The 20,619-nt window shown below is 40.8% G+C and overlaps 2 protein-coding genes across 4 annotated transcripts in view; both read right to left on the bottom strand.

Annotated features, from left to right (window-relative positions):
* The window catches only part of OCLN (occludin), a 28,645-nt gene extending 27,797 nt beyond the window's left edge, over positions 1–848 (bottom strand). Inside the window, exon 1 of one of the 2 annotated variants that reach the window (XM_083465357.1) lies at positions 698–848. The gene's annotated coding sequence lies outside the window, so the exon portion shown is untranslated. Of the gene's footprint in view, positions 1–666 lie in introns of both variants that reach the window. The other variant, XM_083465358.1, reaches the window with a different exon arrangement.
* A 9,708-nt stretch (positions 849–10,556) lies between these two features.
* On the bottom strand, positions 10,557–20,491 carry MARVELD2 (MARVEL domain containing 2). Of its 2 annotated transcripts, XM_083465350.1 has the most exons (8): positions 19,861–20,491; positions 19,571–19,655; positions 18,021–19,199; positions 16,555–16,590; positions 16,138–16,271; positions 15,016–15,187; positions 14,457–14,507; positions 10,557–13,789 (listed from the first exon to the last, which is right to left on the bottom strand). In XM_083465350.1, exons 3-8 carry the CDS (start codon positions 19,182–19,184, stop codon positions 13,679–13,681), a joined length of 1,668 nt encoding a protein of 555 aa, XP_083321476.1. In that variant the 5' UTR covers positions 19,185–19,199; positions 19,571–19,655; positions 19,861–20,491; the 3' UTR covers positions 10,557–13,678. The 2 variants fall into 2 exon arrangements, with proteins under 2 accessions (XP_083321476.1, XP_083321475.1); XM_083465349.1 differs by lacking the exon at positions 19,571–19,655 and having other exon boundaries at positions 19,861–20,489.
* Between the last annotated feature and the right edge of the window lie 128 nt (positions 20,492–20,619).

The raw sequence follows: 20,619 nt of genomic DNA, 5'->3' as shown, positions 1-20,619 counted from the left end.
AAGAGCAAACAAGAATTCGTAAGGATCAGGAGGGCTTAAGCACCTGGTTGATGAGTAGTGTTCATTTAAAACTGGACGTGTCTTTGAGCGAATCATATTAGACCAACAACATTCATGCCACTTAACCAAAATAAAGTTCAGGGTCGATAAATTAATATATCTCGATAATGACCGCAGACTTTGCATGAGAACGACGAAGAGGCAGCTGTGGCAAGAAGTTAAATCTCAGTTATATGGAGGAAAATAAAATCTCAGCCACCTGGAGAAATGAATCGCAAATGAGTGTCCTGTAAAGTTTTAAGTTTCGGATAAGCGTCCTGTAAAGTTTTAATGGAGAAGTGGAGCGGGGGGGGATTAGAGAAGCATGGCTGTCTTCCACCTTTCTTCCTCACCCACCACAAAATAAAGCTCCCTCACAATAGTCAACTCCAGGTAACCTGAAAGAGCTGGCTCCATCCAGAGCGATTTGGGTTAACCTCACAATCTCAGCCCACGCAGCAAGGCTGAACGGCTTAAGCCCTGGCTTGGGACTCGCAAGCATAAACGAGATATCCCACCTGAAATCACTACTAAGCCTGAGCAAAGTCATTCAGAGTATCGTCTTTCTCCCCCCCCCCCGGCACCCCCCTCTTGAAAAAGTCTACACCTATCACGTTTTGGACTCACCCAAACAGCTCCCCGCCAAAGAAAAGCGCACCTTGGCTCGCCGATGAACTACAACCTGCTGCGCGCCTCGCTCTCCCCTCAAGAACTCGCATCTCTTCCTCCAACTCCGCCTCCTCCTTCTCCCTGCAACCAAGAGCGAGAGGGGAGCGCCACACCCGAGCGGAGCATGCGCACTGCCGGCACACCTGGGGGGTTGAAAGGGAGGGGGCGGGGTGAGAAGTTCCCCGCTCCCTCGAAACCAGCCAAGCTCGCTCGGGACTGAGCGGCTCGGAATGCGCGCACGGCGCAACCCCATTGGCCCAGCGCCTTCCCTCTCCTAGCCCGGGGGCGGGGCCCGGAATGGGGCCCCGGAATGGCCAAGGGAGTAGGAGAGCGGGAATGCCGCGCGCGGGGATGTGACCTCTTCACCTGATACTCACCTGCTGGCGGCAAACAGGTTGTTCCTGCAAGCGCTTGGAGGGGAGAGAGCGCATTTAAAGGGACAAGGCTCCGTCGGGAGGAAGAGGAGCTCCGCTCTCGGCGTCTCGTTCGGGATGTCGGGACGAGACTGGCACACAAAAAGTGCCTCGAAGCGCTTACCCAGGTGGGGTGAACTTCGCCGAGACTGCCGCGTCATCCTGGCGTCCTTGAAACCAGGTGTTCTTGCGAGGAATCGCTCACATACCTGAGAGGGGGTGGGGGACGGAGGGAGGGAGAGAAGCGGTTCGTTCCCTCACTCAGGTGTTGGGTAATTGTCCTGACTCTCTTAAATTCGGAGTAGTTACATGATGGTCAAATAAAAACATGTCCACGAAACACCAAACAAAACATGCCCAAAAAAACAACTGAAATTTTAAAAAACTAAGACGTTTAGAACAATAGGAGCCAACTCGTAGGGGCCTTCACCCACCCATAAAATATTTGACGGGTCTGCCTGTCGTCCCCCCCAGTTAATGAGCATTGTCATTCAAATAGTGTGCATATGCGCATCTTGTGATTGATTATGCGAGACAGGGCTTACCTGCCTCCGCCCCCCAATATTTTATTCAAGTTATTCACGTTTATTCAACACAGTCTCCACTGTCCCTCATTCCAAGGAAACCAAACCCTAGTGGCTGAGGAAATAAATAATAAATAATAATAAATTTATTATTTATACCCCACCCATCCGGCTGGGTTTCCCCAGCCACTGGGGTTTGGTTTCCTTGGAATGAGGGACAGTGGTGACTGTGTTAACTTTATGATATATGTTTGTTTACACATATATACAACCTGAACCCACAATGGAGGGGTCCAAAGCATTAACACCCCAAGAAAGTCTTGGTTCTCCCATACTCACAGCCTTGGATCCCAACAGAGACCAGGCATGTCTTATCTCTCTTCCTCTCTCCCTTTCCAGTTTGCAGCTTTTCTTCCAGCTTCTAGCTCACATAACTCTCCACTTTGGGCTTTTTGTCTTTCTAACTAATAGACAATTGAAGGAGGCACAGAGCCACTTCCTTTGTTCCCTTAAGCACCCATACTTAGCAGTCTCTACCAGGCTGCCTGGCTATTCCAAGAATTAGAAGAGGGCTCCCAAGCAATAGAAGGGCCTCCACCTACTGCCTACTGCCCGCCCACCCCCACCCCAAACTCATAACATGTTGTTTTTCAGAACTTACAGAATCGACAGTGGGTGTGATTAAATGAGCTGGAGTGTAGAAAGAGGAAATTGTTATGTTTAATTGTTACCCAGTGATTCCATGAGATAAGTTATCAGTTAAAGTGTTCCTGTCTCAGCGATAGATGTAATATGTTTTGGGACTAGAGAACTACAGAGTTTTCTGGAGATGTTTATTTCCATGATGTGCCAAAGGTGATGGTGAGCCAGCCACTTATGTATATGTTGCTGAACACCTTGTTTTGCTGACAGAAGTGTTATTTTTCTCATTGAAAAGCACTCATATACCAGTTGGTGGGAAGGCCTTGGCATACAACCACAAAACCAACATGCTAAAATGTTTAGAAAGTCTCCAGAATGAGAGAAATGTGCACAATTAGAAGATTCAGTACAAATCTGCAGGGGGTATAGAGAGGAACATGGGAAGCTCCATTGTGCACTCATACAGACCAAAGAGCCACCCAGCTCAATCCTGTTTACATAACCTTTCCCCATCCTGGAGCCTCCTGAAGTTTTGGACTCCAATTCCCTTCAGACACAGAGAGTGAAATACTTTTTGTTTTCTTTTTTCTTTTTGCCAAGCAGCCAAAACAAAGCAGCCAGGACACACAACAAGGGTAGCCACAGACACATACTGATAGCAACAACTTTTAATGTTTCACTGAATGGCCATGAAGTTGGGAATCAGGAAATGGGAGTTTGAGCTCCACCAGGGAGAATTTTGCATGCCCATAAAAAAGTCCTGTCTCTATGATGTAAAATCTTCAGAAAAGCAATTTTTCTGGGTTTTCGTGAGGAGGGTGGTTTTATTTATCTATTTATTTAAATATATGCAATATTGTGTGTTGTTGTAGCCAACATTGCTATTCTGATCACTTGCACACTGGAACTCTCCTCTCCTTTGCAGCCCTCTGCACATGCTCAAAATCTGCCCCAGAGAGTTGGGGCGATCCTCCAGAGCAGATTTTGGAGACCTGTGAGGAAAGGAAAGGGAAGTTCCACTGCATGAGTGGAACACGACTCACACAGATTTGGATACAACCTTTACCCCCATGAAATCTAAACTTATTTTAGTTTTAACAGCATAAACAGTATTTTTTATGGCATAATTAGCATGTATAATCATGTTTTGCATATTTATAAACATTACAGAACAATCTGATGCAAGCATACTTCAAAATAAAACGCATTATGTTTAGCAGAGTTTATTCCCAGTTCAGTAAACAGACAGGAAGGGAGAGGAGAAAAGGTCAGCCTCAAGGGAGTGTCTCCAAACTAGATCAAAGGTCTCCAGAAGAAGGCAAAGCTTTTTTTTTTAATTAAAAAAACGTTTTTGTTAATTTTTATTGGGTTACAAAAGTACGTACGGCATCTATGCTTTCAGTTCATAGAGTTATTTCTACAGATAATTCATATTCCGTGTGAGACACTGGTGTTAGACAGTATAAAGTTGGAGGAGAAGAAAGGGGTGGGGAGAGAGCGCGGGGTGGGGGGAGAACTTTCATTCTTCTACATAGTGTATGTGTAAGGTTTTTGTGTCAGTGTCACATGGGTAGGTTCTATTTCTATTCATTTATTAGTTTTTGTTGGTGGTGAGAGACATTGGGGGCGGGGGGCAGGGCATGATTAGTTGCCTATACAGTAGTTGACTGCAGTGAGTTTTGTTTGAGTGTGTGAGGGGGTTGTTGGGTCAACTTAGCCATATTGATTCATATACTGTTGGTGGGTTCCTGTTGTTGTCTTGTTGAGCTGTGAAAGGGGAGCCATACTGGGGTGAAATCATCCTCTTTTGTTTGTCCCCGTGCTAAGAAGACAGCAAAGCTGAGGTTCACATTTAAATGTAGAAATGTATCTTGGATCGGTGTGTTATGCATATACAATATACATAGAAATTTGAATTCTACATTGTCTCACACAAAAATCTTTAAACTACGCAGTTTGAGTTGGTTGAGTCAGCATTTCTCATATATATATTCTAGTGGTCCCCCCAGTTTCCAATTTTCATGGGCCTTCACATCTCTAGTCAGGGACTAAGGAGAGGGACTGAAACCTACACTGCAAATGTCACTGAGCAGGCAAGTTTCAGCAAGCCATTGTCATATCTATGGTCTGAAGGTGACTTTGTTTGAAACCAACCCGAATTGTGGGTTCCACAATTCTTGTGGACATCCCATGAAGCTGAATGTTGGAAGATTCAGGAGAGATAAAAGAAAGAACTTCTACACACAAGCGTAGTTAAACTGTGGAACTCACTTCCACAGGGGGCAATGACGGCCATCAAACTTTGAGATCTTCAAAAGAGGATTAGATAGATTCATGGATGAGAGTGACATCAGTGGCAACTAACCATAACCGCTGTGCTCTGCCTCACTGCTGGAAATGGTGATTCTTCTGAAAACCAGTGGCTGGAAACCACAAGACGGGAGACTACTGTACTCTTGTGTTCATGTCCTGTCTGTGGTTTCCTACAAATACCTGAGTAGCCACAGTGAGAACAGGATGCTGGACTAGACGGGCCATTGGCCTGATTCAACAGGCTCTTCTTATGTTCAGAAGCATAAAAACAAAAAGCTTCTAAGCTCCCCTCTCCTCTCACCATGTGTGTGAAAAGAGAGGAGGGGGGAAGCACACAAGTCCAGGAAGGAGGCATGGGTAATTCACATAGCAGCTAAACAATGGTTTGGTGTTACACCTAAAGGCATCCAGAGATGATTCTGCAGTTTAGGTGATTGCATGCATTCCACTTGAAACACTTTGCTTCAGTGATGTATCATAGCAGGATAATGAATGAATATGCTTCATTGTTGGGTGGGTGGGTTGGTTGGTTGGTTGGTTGGTTGGTTGGTTGGTTATTTATTTATTTATTTATTTATTTATTTATTTATTTAATGTATTACCTGCCCTTCATCCTAGGGTGTGTTACAGCACTATAAAATAAAACATTAAAGCCAGTTTAAAACAAATTTAGTTATTTCTATTTTGGAATAGGAAATAAATCATTCCATCTGCTTTTGATGAAAACTCTACTGGCACACTGTCCCTCGGCTGAAGAGTCTGGTACCAAAATATTGAATAAAACATTTCTAGGAATACCTTGCCATGTGCTAAACTGAGCACCTGCTGGAACAGTTTAATAAATTTCCTCCACATGGTTCTAAATGAGTAGGCTTCTTGCATAAATACATATGTATTTGTGTAGATTTAGCAATTAGGAAACTCTTTCGTTCATCTCATGATTCACGTGCTCACAAACAAGTAATTAAAGAGGTTGACAAATCCTAATGATTAAGCATGGATAAGTTCAGCTATAACAAGAGTTGCATCGTTCTATTTAAATATTTTCCCTTTACCTTAGGCTTTCATTTCCTCTTTCTTGCATAATGCTTTGAATCGTGTCCTAATAATTTCCCTGGCACCCTTCTCTGACATAATTATATTGAAAAAGAGGATATCAAGCATTAAAGTGAATTGGGAACATACAGATTAAGTTTTGACAGATGTTTGATCCAAAGAGAAAGCTGCTACATGCCCCAGGATAAAAAACCTCAAGGATGGGCCACACACAGTGGGATTGGAATGTATAGTGATGTTTAATTCAGCAGAGATTATTACAATATAAGCATTTCTAAACACCTGCAGCTTCTTGACTTTCAAAGTAGCAGAGCCTGGGTTCAGTATGATAAACAAACCGATATTGTTTATATATCATGCTAATAAAAGGCAACACATTAAATACTTCCTTGCACAATGTACACTTAACAGCAGGAAGTCATTGCCCCAATATTTATTTTAAAGTATTTATATGCTGCCTTTCTGAATAAAAATTCATCTAGGGCAGATTATGTTTTATTATTACTGATAATTACCTGTCCTCTACCCTAAGGTCAAAGGGCGGGTTACAGCATTAAAACACAACATTAACAACAAATTGAAACAAATTGCAACCATATAAATAACATGGGTCCTAAAAACATATACCTTGTATGTCAAAACAATATAGCATTCTCCAAAAGCTATATTTATTGAAGATACCAGATGTAATTCTGTGGAGAGGCAGTTTAAGGCCGTCACCACCGCCCCTCGCCAGCTCTGAGGACAGAGGAACTACCAAGAGGGCCACCGCTGTGCTCTCTTATTTTAAAACAATAACATATCAACTAACATAATAAAATAACTTCCACAAAACCTCCTAAAGACCAATAAAACAACAATTTCTAATTCATAAATGCATAGTTCATAACAATATTGGCCAGAATCCAGAGAGCCACTTTAGGAGCTGTTAATAGCTTCACATGCCCACTGGCATTTTTGGCTGTTTTCCTTTGTCTAGCAAAACCTATCACCCCATAGCACAAACTGTTTCTAACAGGTTCAAAAGCCCTTTGTCATGTGACATGAAGGGCGATTACTTCTGTACAACAAACACTGCTTCAAACCTCCCATGGGAGTACAAAGTTAAGTTTCAGAGAGCTTTAGATCCTAGCTATTGCATGTAGTCGCTTTTTCATCTCAACAGGAACAAAAAAAAAAAGCACGGAAACAAAAGGAAACACTAAACATTCTTCATGATTGAAGTATGAAGCCACAAGTATTTTTGTGTTTTTTAAATACCATATTGTTCCGTGTAGAAGACGCCCCCTATTTTGAGGGACTCAAAATTAAGAAAATACACTATCTATGTATAAGACGGCCTCTTATTTTAAACTTCATAAATTTAGGGGAAAATATAGTCTTATACACATAAAAATACGGTACATTCATATGCATATTAGCAACTCTTCACATTTGCAGCATTCAAATAGTAATGAAAATACGAGTTTCCACATTGTACCAATGCTATCATAAGTTCTGTATTAACATGTTCTGTATTTAATTCCCTACTGCCACTGTAAAAAAGAAGCTGAGCCAGCTTTTCTAGAAGTTTGTACTTCTTCCTTCTATACATTTAATGCAAGACTTTAGTTTCAAAATAATTAAGATCACCTTTTTATATTAGCTTTAAATATTCTTCTGCAGGCAGAAAAACCATCATTCCTAAATGTCCAAACTCTTTTCATTTTGTCTAAAAGAACTACCATTGAATTGTATAACCTACCACGAATGACTTTCTTAATAGCATTCTTAAAAAATACTATCACCACCTCCATGTGATCTTTCAACTTTGTTGATTGTACTACAGCATTTGCCATCTTTCCATTCAGGCATTTACCGTGAAACAATTCGACACTGCTGTGGCTCCGGCAGTGCATTGTTAAACATATTTCTAGAACAATGGAAGGGAGACCAGTTTAACGCTTTAGCTCTGCTGTAACAATTCTAACACGGATTTATTATTTTTTTAAAATTATAGCACACATGCAAGGGATTTTCCACCCTTCATAAAACTGGTCAAGTTAATGTTTGCTTTTCAAAAGAGGTCATAATGTATTGCTGAAACTGAACAATTCAACATTGTGATTTATTTATTCCTCCCGAAACAATAACAGGTTGCTGAGTAACGCAACACAACAAAGGCTGATTAGGTGTCCCAGGCAATAGTCTTTAGTTCTGAATGTGTCTATTCTTGCTCAAAAGCTGTTTCTCATACTTTAGGTGTTTATGCAAGTGTTCCTGGATGACACTGAATATCTGGAGCCACTTCAATCTGGGTTTAGACCTGGTTTCAGGACTGAATTGGACTTGGTCAATGAATGATCGGGAGAGGGACAGGAGTACAACCTTGTTACTCCTATTTGATTTATCATCAATTTTTGATACCACTTACCATCATGGTATCCTTCTGGATCAAGTGATTAGATTGGGTATCAGAGGTACTGTACTACAGTGGTTCTGTCCCTACCTGTATGGTTGAGTCCAGAGAGTAGCGTTTGGGGAGTGCTCTGGCAGGGCATAATTTTGTCCCCAGTGTTATTTAACATCTATGTGAAGCTGTTGGGAGCCAGGGTGGATAAAAATCAATGATTTTAAAAATCTATATATATATCCAAAAAATCAGGTTTTTTTATTTAAATCAGGGTGTTTTTTTATTTAAATTGGATTTTTAAAATAAAATGCTTTTGGAGGAAAAATCTTTCTAAAGATAGTTTTCTATTTAAGTTACATTATAGTCCAAAGGCTATTCATCAGGAAATAAGGATTTGTTTTAAGTTTTTCATGTGTGCTAAAATTCAGTTTAAGTTTTTTATTAAAAAAAGTTTAACCACATCAGTTAACAAACATGGATACATATGCTATAATGTTAGTGTTTTAGTTATTGTTTAAATTGCTATTAAGGAAATGATTATTTTTCTCCTTCCAATAAAGTACAGCAGAAAAGTGGTCCAAGTATAAACAGTTAACTTATTAAACCTCACAATAATTTCATAATTATCTGTCTATGTATTTCTAATAGTATAACAAAATCTGTAATTTTTTATATAACTGTAAAAACTACTCTGAAAAATTATTATTCCAAAAATGAAACCTTCATTTGGTTGTAAATATATTAAGATTATACCAGCAAGAATGAGTATTTCTGTAAAAAAAGATTTAAATCAAGTTTTACTGACTTGATTTACTGACTTTAAATCAAATCCACCCTGCTGGGAGCTGTCATTAGGAATTTTGGAGCATGGTGGCATCAGTATGCTGATGACACACAGCTGTGTTTCTCCATAACATCTGTAACAGGAGAGGCTATACAGGCCCTGGATCAATGCATTATTAATGCAGTGCTGGACTGGAGAAGGACCAGTAAACTGAGTTTAAGCCCTGGGAAGGTGGAGGCTTTGTGGGTGGGATGGTTCCTGTGCCCAGTATAGGCCAGTTGCCTCTTCTGGACAGGGTTGCACTCCCCCTAAATGAGGTTGCGTATGGTTTGGGTCTATACCTGGAGATGTCTTGTATCTTTTGAGACCAAAGTAACATCTGCAACTAGGAATGTCTCTTACTAGTTTCGTGTGGTATGCCAGCTATGGCTGTATATGGATTGAGATAACAACGGGCTTATACCGAACTAAGCAAATTGTCTATAATTTATTCTCATGTTTTGTACATAAGATACAATATGAAATGTAATAATTAAAATACAATCTATGGCCTTTTACACTGTGTATGTGGGTTATTGTTTTTGCTTGTTTATTATGCTAAATATTTTTGTGTTTTTATATTGCAAACGACCCTTGGTCTTCGGATGAAGGGAGGTATAGAAATTTAGTAACAATTTTTCACTGGTAGGGTTATCAGTTCCCAAGTTTCTCTGCTGCTCCTAAGTTTTTGCAGTGATCTGCGCCCCTCAGCAAGGTTTCAGGTGAGAAAAACATAACTACTGCAGGAGAACCTGTAACTTTAAATAAGTCTGTATATCGTGGGCAGCAACAGGATTGGTATGTGAGAGAGGAATCAATATTGTCATTTCCACCAGCAGGATAAAGCATACTTACCATGGTGGCTGTTTCTTAATTTTGTGTTATGCCACACTCCATGCAGGCATTTTGTGTTATACCATGCCTCTCATGGCCTATTCTGTGACTAGTGCCCCCAGAACACACTTAAAATTCAAAATGTGTACACTAGTCCAAAAGGTTGGTATTTCAATAAACTAATGAATTTTGTTCTGACTTTTTTCCAAAGTCCACATCCAATCTTATTAGCTTATCACTGCAGAAATCATTAATATAGACCATGGGTAGGCAGCCTAGGGCCTGGGGGCCAGATCCAGCCCAGTCGCCTTCTAAATCTAGCCCATGGATGGTCCGGGAATCAGCGTGTTTTTGCATGAGTAGATTTTATTTAAAATGCATCTCTGGGGCATAGGAATTCGTTCATTTCCCCTCCTCCTCCAAAATATAATCCGGCCCCCCACAAGGTCTGAGGGACAGTGGACTGGCTCCCTGCTGAAAAAGTTTGCTGACCCCTGATATAGACCAAAGGACAGAAGTATTTAAATGCTATATTTAGCATACAGCATATGACAATTTGTTGTTCTTAATTTTTGACACTTCACATTTTATAAAGTTCATATAATAAAATAAGAAGTAACATGATACAAATGACATCATGGTTCTTTCTGGATGTTAGAAACTAAAACCTAGATTTTAAAAATGAACAAGGAAAACTTATAAAAAATATAGTTTCTGTCAAACAATTTGCTAACACCACAATGAGCTCCGCAATATGTATTATGTTTCTATATAGACATTTTATGAGATGTAAAAACATATTTCAGAATAAAGATTGAACAGGGTTATTTTTTCAGCAAAGTAGAAAACTGTTTCAGTGCCTCTTATTTTTATTAGAAAAATATTTTGTAAAATCAGTACAAAAGATTAGAAGTTGATTGCCAACAGCTGAAATTTTCTTTAAAGATCAGGATAATAGAGTATAAGGCGCAGTGTAGACAGGCACACAATGTTTACCAAAGGATTCCCCCCTTCTGTTCAGGTGGGAGCAGATGTTTCTGTTTACAAATAGTCACCTTTATCCAGCAGCAGAAATTTATGCACTGAACACTATCTCCAACATATGGATCTGCTGTTACATTGGATAGTAAGCTGTTGTCTGGGCAATGAAAGATTGAAATGAACCTCCCTTTCCACCTGAGATTATTAGTTCTATCAGTTCAGTGCTAAATATCTGGCAAGGATACATTTCACCAAGTAAAAGATATCAGCACCAATTTTCAAACCAAAAAACAAACCTTAAAGGTGCCAATGAAAACATTGCTTCACTTGCAGTAGCACTCCAGTTTCATGTCATACCTAGCTTGTTTGACTATAAACCCTTTTATCAGGCTGTAGCCACCTCCTTTCCCAAAGGTAAGGAAACTAATCCCCTTCTTCTACAATTAAGCGCAAACAATATAATATTTTGGGGGAAAGTAATGACTATTGTCTGTACAAGAGGTTATGGTACACTCAAAATGCATTAGACATGCCATTCAATTGCTGTAGTTTTTTCAAATAAAATTATTTTCTTTAGCATCCTTTGAGGTTCATCTGCTTTTTAGGCAGTATGCAGGTGCCCTTCTTCAGCTTTCTCCTTTCATATACAGTGGTACCTCGGGTTAAGTATTTAATTCATTCCAGAGGTCCGTTCTTAACCTGAAACTGTTTTTAACCTGAATCACCACTTTAGCTAATCGGGCCTGCTGCTGCTGCTGCCGCTGGAGCACAATTTCTGTTCTCATCCTGAAGGCAAGTTCTTAACCCGAGGTACAGTACTATTTCTGGGTTAGCGGAGTCTGTAACCTGAAGCGTATGTAACCTGAAGCGTATGTAACCCAAGGTACCACTGTATTCTGCATCACGTCCATAAGGGCAGTCGTCACTATAAAACTCATTTCTGTCCTTGAGTGAAAGAACTTGAGAACTGCCCATGGCAGAGAACAGTGCTTTCTGCATTTAAACATTATAAAATTATAGAATTGTAGATTTGGAAGGGACCATGAAAGTCACCTTGTCCAATCCTCTGCAATGCAAGAATCTTTTCCCCAATGTTGGGTTCAAACCCATGACCCTGAGATGAAGCATCTCATGCTCTACCGACTGAGGTATCCCAGCAGTCATTCATAATTTTTTGAAGGATGTGGCACAATTAGACAGGGGTTTGATCCATCAAGTTTACTAATACAAATTGATTATTTTGCTGCAAGGCAAAAGTAGGCCCTTGAATGCCTGCTTCAGTTATTTAAAAGTTCTGTGATTAAGAGCTACAGAGAAAGTTTCTGAATAAGGTAGTAGACAGAAAACTTAGTACAGTGGTACCTCGGGTTAAGAACTTAATTAGTTCTGTAGGTCCATTCTTAACCTGAAACTGTTCTTAATCTGAAGCACCACTTTAGCTAATGGGGCCTGCCGCCAGAGCACGATTTCTGTTCTCACCCTGAAGCAAAGTTCTTAACCCGAGGTACTATTTCTGGGTTAGCGGAGTCTGTAACCTGAAGCGCCTGTAACCTGAGGTACCACTGTGTTTTTAAATAGGAAAAAATGTATTTACTGGTTTGTGAAACTGACCCAAAGGATTGTAACAACAACAGAAAGAACTGGGCAAGGAGGAGGAGCTGCTCAAACATGGAACCTGGCAAGCAGAACTTTGGGCAACAGGTTTCTGTTTCCAAATCCCATTGTACAAAAATGGTGCTCAACACAAAGGAATGAAAATTTCTCTACTTAGCACTTGGTGCTGAATATAAGAGTTCCCAACACTTCACTGGGAACCATGTTCACAGAGAACTGGAAAATCAGCACTCTTAGCCTTAAGAGCCTTACTTACTTGGGAAGTAAGAGTGACTCTTCAGTCTTTCAAAGAGGGAATCAGCCTTCCTGACAGTACTGATAATTTGTTGGGCAGTTAGGAATGTGTGTGTTATGTGCACACACCAGCGAGCAGGCAGGCTGTTACATAAACCTAATTATCACAATTGTACTTTCAGACACAACAGATTCACATTTGCAAGAAACCAACATCCAAACTAAAAGCAAAATATAATCAAGCAGCAAAAGGAAACACTGAAATTAAATTGCATTTATATATGATCAAGGAGCAGGAACATAAAGAACAAAATTTACATAAATGAAGTAAAACCTTAAAATTTGTTCAAGAGAACGGCCTGTCTCACACACAATGCTAAACCATGTGGGGAAAAGGAAGGAGTCCAAGTACAGTGGAACCTCAGGTTGCGAGCGTGATCCATGCGGGAGGCACGTTCGCAACCTGCAGTGTTCACAACCCGCAGTGTCGCGTCTGCGCATGACGTGATTTGGCGCTTCTGCACATGCGCAAAGCGCAATTTAGCATGAGCGCCGAAACACAGAAGTAACCTGTTCCAGTACTTCTGGGTTTGGCGCGTCCGTAACCTGAAAACGCACAACCCGCAGCATTCGCAACCCGAAGTATGACTAAAGCCTTGGGTTTAAGCACTCATTCTTCCCTTCTCGTCCTATGGGGCTGAAAGAAGGACTATATGCTAGCATGTACTTTTCATTTCCATTAACCCAGACTTCTTGTTAATAGCAAATGAAAAACTTGTTTAAAATGCTGGTTAGTTAAACAAGCCAGCTTCATAATGGTTTGAAGATGGCTTGTTTCAAAAACTTACCATAGTTTTAATCCACGGTCTCCGATTCTGAATGGCAAACCCAGATTAGCTGGAAACCAAAGTCCCCTCAGCTGCATGAGGGGAGGGGAGAAGCACAGAAAGCCAAGGCTTTGCTCAATCTTGTTCCAGCTTGTGCAAATAGCAGTAAACCATGGTTTAGCATTATGTGCCAGTCAGCCCAGTAATACAATTTCACAAGATTAAAAAATTCAATTCACAGCAGAATGTTTATACAGTTATGGCAATAAATAAATATAAAAAAACCACTGAACTAAAACCTTGCAAATAAAGTCCCTCTAAGCATTCCAGTTCATAACTTTGTCATAATCTTGAATTCTCTGTTTTATGTGAGAAAGCTTTTTCTTTAGATATTCACAACGTTCTTTTTTCTCAAGAAATGTGGGATCCTGCAATACAGAGAATAAACAGATCAGTAATTTATTTTGTGGAAGCCTGCAGAGGTAGGTGGGTCAAGTCACAAAGGGTAATTTCAATAAATCTCATGAAGTGTTATTTTGTTTCGCTGGGTTTTTTTATATTTTGTCAGCAAACCTTAACATTTAAGATGGGGAAGCAATACATTTAAATGAATACATGCAATGAATATTTAAAAAAATTTCCAATGGCAAAATAATGAAAACTTAAATCTAGGGCAAGTTCTTATCCTGGAAGGTCATGTTAACCACATTGTGGATGGAAACTAGTATTTGAATGGAAACCCACTTATGACTTTCAGCCTTATTAATGGAACTGCCTGCCAGACCTGAGTGATACCGCCTCTTTTTCTGATGCCCCTTCCTCAAATTCTCTCTCAAAATTTTAAGTGAAGACTTTTAAGCAAAGTCCTCATCTCCAACCCAAACAAAGCTGAAGTACGTGCAACTAGGACACATGTTCTTCCTGTTGGCCCTCCCCTTCATTCTTATTCCCTACCTCTCTGCCCTTTGCCTTCCTTGTGCCAAAATTTACTATCTAAATCAACTCAGGGCAGGGGTATTTTTGTTACTGCCCTGTTAAAACATTATGCACCTTAACAATCAGTAATTACATAAATAAGTAGATATGAGAACTCACATTCTTCTTCTTTCTATACTGTTGCAAAACATTTGCAATTCTGTCATGTTCCTGTAGAGGGGGAAAAACAGCATTTCAAAATATCCTGTCTATTATATCAACAAATAATATATTAATTTTCTTCTGTCCTAATATTTTTTATGTAACCATAGTACAAGTTCAAAGTACCATTCCTAGAGAGGTCAGCTGCTTTGCTAGGTTGAAACTGCAGGCGCTGAACAACAGCAAAACCCTATTACAACTAAGCTATATTAATCCTGAATATTGCTACTTCAGTTCAAAAACTGGTGGTCTTGGTTCTGAAGGGAATGGGAGAAAAGGGAGCATGTGGTGGTTACTAGTAATCTAATAATTTCACAGCTAGGCGAATGACAGTAAACTACCAAGTACTTTTCTGCTGCTACCTCAAGCAACAATTTTCTGCAGCAACCAAACTACAGTGTCTTTGGCTTGCTAAATGTAAAGGATAGTGGTGATCCAATGTCTAGGTTGCCATGTGACTCCAGCCAAAACTGCTTATAAATGCAATTTTTAAATCCATGCTCAATTAAGTACTTACAAGAGTGTTTCCAGGCTGCTGAGGAAGCTTCTGCATCAACGCATCTAGCTCATCAAATTTCTTTAAGACCGCATGAACCTCAGCAGAAAGCTCTTTATATTCAGAAAACTGATCATTAAACACAGCTTTATATCGGTCTCTTTCCTCATCTGAACGAATTGCTGGGTATTTCCTGTAAGAAACTATAATTAGTCCTACAGGATCAACCATCTATGTAAGCTTCAAATGTATGCATTATGGATTTTTGAAAAGAAAAAAAAACCTTGTAAAAGTGTATTGCCGCATGAAAATTGTGACAAATTATAAAAGACTACAACAATCTTAGATTACCTCCCACCCTCTGTAGAGTACAACTTGGTTTATTTAGTCAAATCACCTGGACTGTTTCCCAAACAATTTCATTGGTTATAACCTGGATGGCTGGCTAATTGCAGACTCTGCTTTAGAATAGAAGTTTGGGTTTGGCAATATGTCAACAATAAAATTGTTATTGGCACTTGATACTAAGTAATTCAAACTCAAAAGTTTAAAGAGAACATTTTTTTAATTAACAGAAATCAATGCATGATGTAATTTGAAATGCTTTATAGCTAAAAACTATGCACTCAAAATCAATATCTGCAAGAACAGAATGGAACCACTGCTGTGCAAGGCATTGATTTCCTGATACAGTTCTAATATGAAAATATAATTAGGTGGTTAAAAGTCAGCAATAATATAGAAACAAACCTTTTCCCACCAAACACAAAGTCACCTAATTTAAGCCATGGTTAAACCAAAAAGCCCCTCATTATTCATGGTTTCCTGTTTCATCCAAACTGGAAAATGATGATTACTGGCTTCAGAACAAGCCATGTTATCACACCAACTTCAAACCAATGTTTAATATCCTGACTTGTTCCAAAACAAGTAAATGTAATTCCCTAGTTTGGATGAAATGAGAAATTATGACTAGCTGAAGACTCCCTGGTTTGTTTGCTAACGCTGTGAAGGCAGAAGGAAAAGGCTCACATCTCAATTCATTCATATATTATTAAGCCAAGATGTGATCATCTGTAGTCGGTCATTGGGATTTATCACTCAAAGAGAAAGCTTCAAAAGGAAGGTTGCAGAGAGACTCACGCTAAGTAGTCTGGCATCACTATAGGTTTAGGAATATGTCCTGCAGGTATATGGCCATTGAGTAGTTCAGGTTTCAGTTCCACAGTCTTGAAGTTCTTTGCGTTTGTTGCTACTTTGGGACTGCCATCTTCATACTATGTAAAATGGATATTAACAGTCAATAACAGTCAGTAAATCCACTTTAAACAGCACTAATTTAGCATGGAGTAGAGTGATCAGAAATAAGAGTGCAATTCTATCACATACACCTCACCCCGAGGTTGATGGGAGTGGATTATGATAGTTGCCTCTCTGGTGGCCCCTGTTGTCAGTGTGTTTCAACCTTTACCTATGTTATCCGAATTCTTGTTGAAACTAAAGTAGTCCAGGTCCTGCATGTACTCAGCATTTGAATATAGAAAAAAATGGTGTTCTTACCATCCTTTTTGGTGCAAAAGATTGCGTCGTTATCATCTAATAAAAAACCAAAAACATCATCATTAAGTGTGCAAATGTAGACAATAAAAGCTTTAACACGCAGACATCTGGGACGGAAAAAAAACAGCAAAAAGAGATTGCGCTTCTCCCTAAATACAACCAGTGGAAAGAGGTGCATACTGTTTCTATCCTTCCTTGGAACCTCACTGGTAGTGTCTGCTGATATAGTTCCTCTTCATCTTTCTTTGAAAATGTCCCAGCTATTCTGGATTTTCAGGAAAAATGAAGAAGCAGCTCTGTCCTGCTCTTCTTTCCCCTTCTGACAGAATTAGGGAATAGGAAAGGACCAAAAGATTCCCCTGTCTGTTTTTGGTGCTAGGCCATCTGGAAGCAGCAATGGTATATTTTGACTCTCCTTTGAAAGTAGGAAGCAGAGAAACTTGGGAGGAGGAGGTGCTCTCAGATCCTGGAATGCTGCAAGGCAGCAAAGTTTAATCTCTGGTCAAAAGCACTGATATATGTCTCCACAAGACAATGTAGTATCAGTGTAGTTAACACTGCTGAAGGTATGCTAACAAGTATTGTTTTTGATTAGGTGCATACGCAAGCAAACTCCACCTATTATACTGACATTATGTGGTCACATACACAGAACCTCAACAAAGTATATATTACTTGAACTCAATTCTGTTTAGGCGAAATTCTTCATAGACTCACAGAATTGTAGAGTTGGAAGGGCCCAGGAGGGTCATCTAGTCCAACCCCCTGCAATGCAGGAATCTTTTTGCCTGTGGGGCTTAAAGCTACAACCCTGAGATTAAGGGTCTCATGTTCTACCAAGTGAGGCTCATCCTTGCATGAACAATGTTCACTTCAGAATTATATGCAAAAAGTCGCACATAGTTAATATTAAGATAATCCATAAAACTCCAAAGGCCTCAAATCAGGTCCTTAGTTTAGTGATGCAACTGTTACAGAAGCAAGTACAACAGTAAGGAGACATAACATCTACCTAGTGGGCTGGTTCAGATGTATTTATCTTAGCTGATTAAGCCAAATTCTGCACAAACCTTGTGCCTGGGTGCTCTGTTTCATGTTGCCCCTTCCTTCCTCCTTTTTTTGGCATGCCATAATTCAACAATCCCTGGATTAGTGAACTATGGTTTCCTTTGCTTTCCAATAGTTATTGAGATTAGAAGCCGGCAGTTTATTTCAGTCCTGGTTATTGAAGTTTCCTGCTTATACTGCAATGGGATTTTTTTTGTTAATTAACCAAGGATGTGAATAATTGGTTACTTACACGAAGGAGGGATGGGGTAGTAAGGGGACAAAAGACACAAGCACATGGTTTTAGGACACCTTGGCTTTAGTAAATTGAGATTTATATGTCTGATCCAGGCCATGACAGTAACTATTTTAAAAAAACTAAATTTATGGTAGGAACAACTGTTTTCTACAGAACTTACCTCTTGTTGCATAAGCTCTCGCTGTCTCCGTGCACTTTCATGCCTCCATAGTTTTAGGCAAACAATTGCGCCAACAAGATAGATTATCATTGTTACAAACAAGAAGATAATTGCAGCTGTCTGCCCCCCTTCTATACGGCAAAACATTGCATTCATTGGTGTATTAAATAATGGGTAGTAGCAAAGTCCTCCTCTGTTAGCATCATTCACATAGACTATCGCAGCTGACATATACAAAATAAACAAGGCAACATTAATTCCAAACTCAGTTAAAGGCCACCAGTGGGAATCTAGAAGAATTGTCCTGTAATACATGGACATACCAAGTACTAGAATTATAACAGTCACTATCCAAACAAGTGCTGCAAGAACAAGAACGAAAGGGGTTTTAGGCCCACTGTAGTAATAGCCTCCATACATGCTGCTTCCCCCTCCATATCCATACATACTGCTTGCCCCATGTGGCTGAGCGTAGCCATACAAGTTGTACCACTCATTGTCCTTGTGAATGTAAGCTGTAACACAGGCAAACACACCTGCACCCAACAGCAGTTCGGCAACTCCCAGGATCCTGAGCAAGCCAGCCCAAGATTTCATGTAAGAGTATCTCAAATTAAAGGCTTCTACTTTCTCACTGTATGCTAGAACAGTTTGTGTGTGCCTGTCTAGGGAGCCGTAGGGATCTTGTGGAAGCATAGCTTCAGCTTCTTTCCGTGAATTGTAGGTTCCCCCAGATCCTCCATAAGGATCCTGGTAAGAGCTTGGAACTGAAGTATTGCCTGGCTTCACCGGGGTAAGTGTTGGAGATGATGGTGGAGAGCATTCAGCTCCACCAGAAATCGCAGCTACTGGCTTATTCCATTCAGGTCCATCTCTTTTCCCTTTGAAGAAGTTTTTCCACGAGTCTGGAATGAATTTTCTCACTGGTTTAAGGTCAGAGGCTCCAGCAGTTTCTTCGCTGTCACTTGGATAAAATTCAGGGCCAAAGGGTGGCTGTAGTGGAAGAGGTGGTGGCAAGGGATCTGTGTTAAGTATGTGTCCAGCATCTTGAAAATCCCTTTCAGCATCTTCTTCTGAAGAATAATCCACATTCACTTCATCATAATGGACTGACCGACTGTGTTGTCCTGGTCTGCGCTCTGATGATGCATTCCTTGAAGACATTTGTGGTCCTTTCCCCTGTTTCAGAAATCAAAAGAATGAAAAAATTCCTTTTCATTTCCTGGTTTCACATATACTGTGCTTGACAAAAGGAAAAGCAAACTGAATTCCTGCTTTGAGAGTCTGCAAAAAAACAAACCAACATCTTCTAAAGTCCTTAAATCTTCTAAAGAAAACAGCTGATATATTTTTCTTCTATCATTATAATTTAAAACAAAACCAAACAAAACAAGCCTTTTAATCAGTTTTTGACTGGACTTCTGAACGAAGACCAAGGCATTTGAATCTATTAACAGAGTACCTTTGACTACATGAAGAATGCTAGCACTATACACAGGATTAAGAGTTAAGGCTTCCCGAGCAGAGGGCAAAACCTTAACTACACTCACAGTTCCACCATCTTACAGAAAATCATAAATATGTGTGCACAGGAAGCAGGAATCACGCACATAACGGGTATCAGCGTCAAGCCACCTAAGAAAACAATGGCTAGCTAGTCGGTTACACCATTACCCCACCCCTTTCCCTTGTTTTCCCTATACACAAGGAGGCCCAGCTTCGCCAGAAACTTTGCTGCGTGCAGTCAAGAGAAAACTACGCCCCGCGTCTCTCACCTACATTTATGAGGGTCGCAGCCTTCCAGCTGCGCTCCCGCGATTCCAGCTCGACGCCCACTTACCTGGGAGTAAGTTTCAGTGGCTTCAACAAGGCGACTTCTTTCTGAGCAGCCAGATATTGGAGCGCACTGGATGCCTCTCAGAAATGGGAACTCCCGGACTCTTCAAGTGCCTCTTTTCGCCCGGGCACTTTTCTCCCAAGGCTCAACCAACAACCACAGCACCTTCCTGCCGCCGCCGCCTCGCTCGCAACCACACCTCGCGGGCGCCCTGCGCTCCCACAACCACCGGGAGCGGAACCAAGAAGGCGCCTGTTTCTTTTTGGCGCAACGCAGCCTCACCGCGCTCAGCCTTTCTCTACGCAGCTTTCCTGCCCCAGGAGAGACTTGCAAGCTCGCTTCAGGCGGGGAAGGAATGCGCAAAAATCCCGGGAATGACGAGGTTCCTTCTTCCGCCTTCCCGGCGAGGTTTCTTTCCCTCAGCGGCTCCGCCAAAGAGACCCGTCCCCTCCCGCGCGTCATGCGCTCATGTCCTAGTCGCGAGTGAGGCGCAGCCTACCTGCCTGCCCGCCCGCCCGCTCCAGGTAGAGCGGCTCTCCTGCTAGGCTGCCCCCACCGGCTGAAAGGGTTGCTGCTTCCGCTTGACGAAGATTTTGCTCCACGCGAGAGGCGCTTCCCCGCCCAACCTTTTGTATCCCCCACCCACCGCGCGGAAGGTGTAGAGTGAGCCCTCAACTCAAGTCTCCAACCTGTTAACCCGTTCGAAGTTGAAGTCAATTCATTGACCAGCTGGGCGAATTTATGGGAGAGTAAATACCACAG

The sequence above is a fragment of the Podarcis liolepis genome, assembly GCF_965112155.1.
Source record: "Podarcis liolepis genome assembly, chromosome: 11".
NCBI lineage: Eukaryota > Metazoa > Chordata > Lepidosauria > Squamata > Lacertidae > Podarcis > Podarcis liolepis.
The sequence above is the reverse complement of the archived record's forward strand: the minus strand, read 5'-3'. Positions and strand labels throughout refer to the sequence as shown.